Raw genomic sequence first — 2,149 nt, forward strand, 5'->3', positions numbered from 1 at the left:
AAGTAGCCACAGTTATCACAGAAATGCAGTGCCCTAAAAGGTACATTTGCCTATAAAAATGCAGTAAAGTAGAACTTAAACAGCATAATAGGAATGAAAGAATATCTCAAAACTATTTTGTCTTTATTATAATTTTATTTTATTTTTTATGTGTTCAGTTTCATATCCGTGTGGAATGCACATCCAGTCTTGGCCACATGAGGACAATCAATTTTGTCTATAAATTCACTATTTGAGTATATGTTGTTACAATCTTCCACTACAGGCTCCTTCAATATGAGACCGCTCTTCTGATTAAACTAACAAACAGCATCAAACAACTCTGAACTTCCAGCAGGTTTCTTAAACAGCATTTTGTCACCCACGTTCCACAGTGAACAGATCTTTGTAATAATTATTCTGGCTCTTTTGGTGTCATAACAAAAACCCAAATTGTCAAAAAAAATTAAAGTTGATGTGTTGACAAAATTGCCTCCTGCTGGATTTACTCGTCCACTGTTACCCTATTCTGTAACACTCTTACCAAATTTGTTGTCAAAAAACCATAAAATATATCTCCCCTCTTCCTTCATGCTCCCAAACTAAAGCACCTCTTTAACCCTTTAAAATCTGAGCATTTTGGTTTGATGTCATGGCTTAAAAAGCAAGAATTTAGTAAAAAAAAAAACAACAATGTTACTAGAAAATTAGTAACACTAAATTAGTAAACAGCATTTGTAAGACCAAGGAACTGATCATTGTATTCATTATTTTGGCTAATATGGTGACAGCACTGTGTGGTAAATCATTTCCAATTTTTCTGTGTCACCACTTCAACACAATACAGAAAAAATAAAGTTCATGCTATTACGAAAGACAAACATTTGATCGTTAATGACATGTTGCAAATAAAAAACAAAATGTAGGGCCCTAAAAATGTACATTTGCTTGTAAATAACATTAATGAATAATTACATAGAATTTCAGAAAAGTATATTTTAAAAAAAACACAACTTAAAGCTGATTTTTATTTTTCATACAAAGTTTAATTGTTAGAATATACAAGACCAGAAAACAATGGCGTTGCTCACATCCCTTTGGAAACTGATAACTGTATCAATTATTTTAGCTGAAAGCACCATGAACAGCATCTACAATTTTTTTGTCTGTCAAAACGAAAAAAACAAATGAACAAAACGCGGTTTACGTGATTACAAAATGCAATAAAAAATGCCAAACTCAAGTCGTCAAGATCGATACCTAAGTGACCGCAGGTGTTGCAAGAATATGACTCCCGTCGCCTGCATGCACTCTGACATGACTTTTCAGATTTGATGCCTGAGTGAATCTTTTCCCACAGGTGTTGCAGGAATACGGCTTCTCACCTGTGTGAATTCTCATGTGTTCTGTCAGGTGACCACTACGTCCAAAATCTTTTCCACATATTTCGCAAGAATATGGCTTTTCACCTGTGTGTATTCTTGTGTGAGAATTCAATGTCGATTTACGAGTAAATCTTTTCCCACAAGTGCTGCAAGAATGCAGCCTCTGCCCTGTGTGCTTTCGTATATGAACATTAAGTGATGCCATGTGAGTGTATCTTTTCCCACAGGTGATGCAGGAATACGGTTTCTCACCTGTGTGCTTTCGTTTATGAACATTGAGAGATGCTATGTGAGTGTATTTTTTCCCACAGGTGTTGCAAGAATACGGCCTCTCACCTGTGTGTTTTCTTATATGAACTTTCAGTGATGCCAGGTGAGTGTATCTTTTCCCACAGGTGTTGCAGGAATATGGTTTCTCACCTGTGTGCTTTCGTTTGTGAACCTTCATTGATGTCATGTAAGTGAATCTTCTCCCACAGGTGTTGCAGGAATATGGCTTTTCACCTGTGTGAGTTCTCATGTGAATTAACAAATTAGCCTTACATCTGAAATCTTTTTTACATGTTGTGCAAGAATATGGCCTCTCTCCTGTGTGCATTCGCAGGTGTCTCTCCAAACCTGACTTCACCTTAAAAGCTTTCCCACATGTGTCACATTTATAAGACTTTACACCTTTTACACTTTTGTGATGTTCATTCTGTCGTCCTGACTTTACATTTCTAGTTGATCCAGAGTCTCCATGTTTGTCTCCTGTCTGATTTTGGCTCTCAGCTTCATCAGAGTTG

At 36.3% G+C, this 2,149-nt stretch overlaps 1 protein-coding gene across 1 annotated transcript; it reads right to left on the bottom strand.

Moving 5' to 3' along the window:
- Positions 1-1,003: 1,003 nt before the first annotated feature.
- LOC121963229 (gastrula zinc finger protein XlCGF28.1-like) lies at positions 1,004-2,145 on the bottom strand (the record flags this gene model as incomplete). The annotated part of the gene is made up of 1 exon (XM_042513547.1): positions 1,004-2,145. A coding segment is annotated over one exon (906 nt), but the record flags the coding sequence as incomplete, so codon positions are not given.
- Positions 2,146-2,149: the final 4 nt, after the last annotated feature.

The sequence above is a fragment of the Plectropomus leopardus genome, unplaced genomic scaffold, assembly GCF_008729295.1.
Source record: "Plectropomus leopardus isolate mb unplaced genomic scaffold, YSFRI_Pleo_2.0 unplaced_scaffold10518, whole genome shotgun sequence".
Classification (NCBI taxonomy): Eukaryota; Metazoa; Chordata; class Actinopteri; order Perciformes; family Serranidae; genus Plectropomus; species Plectropomus leopardus.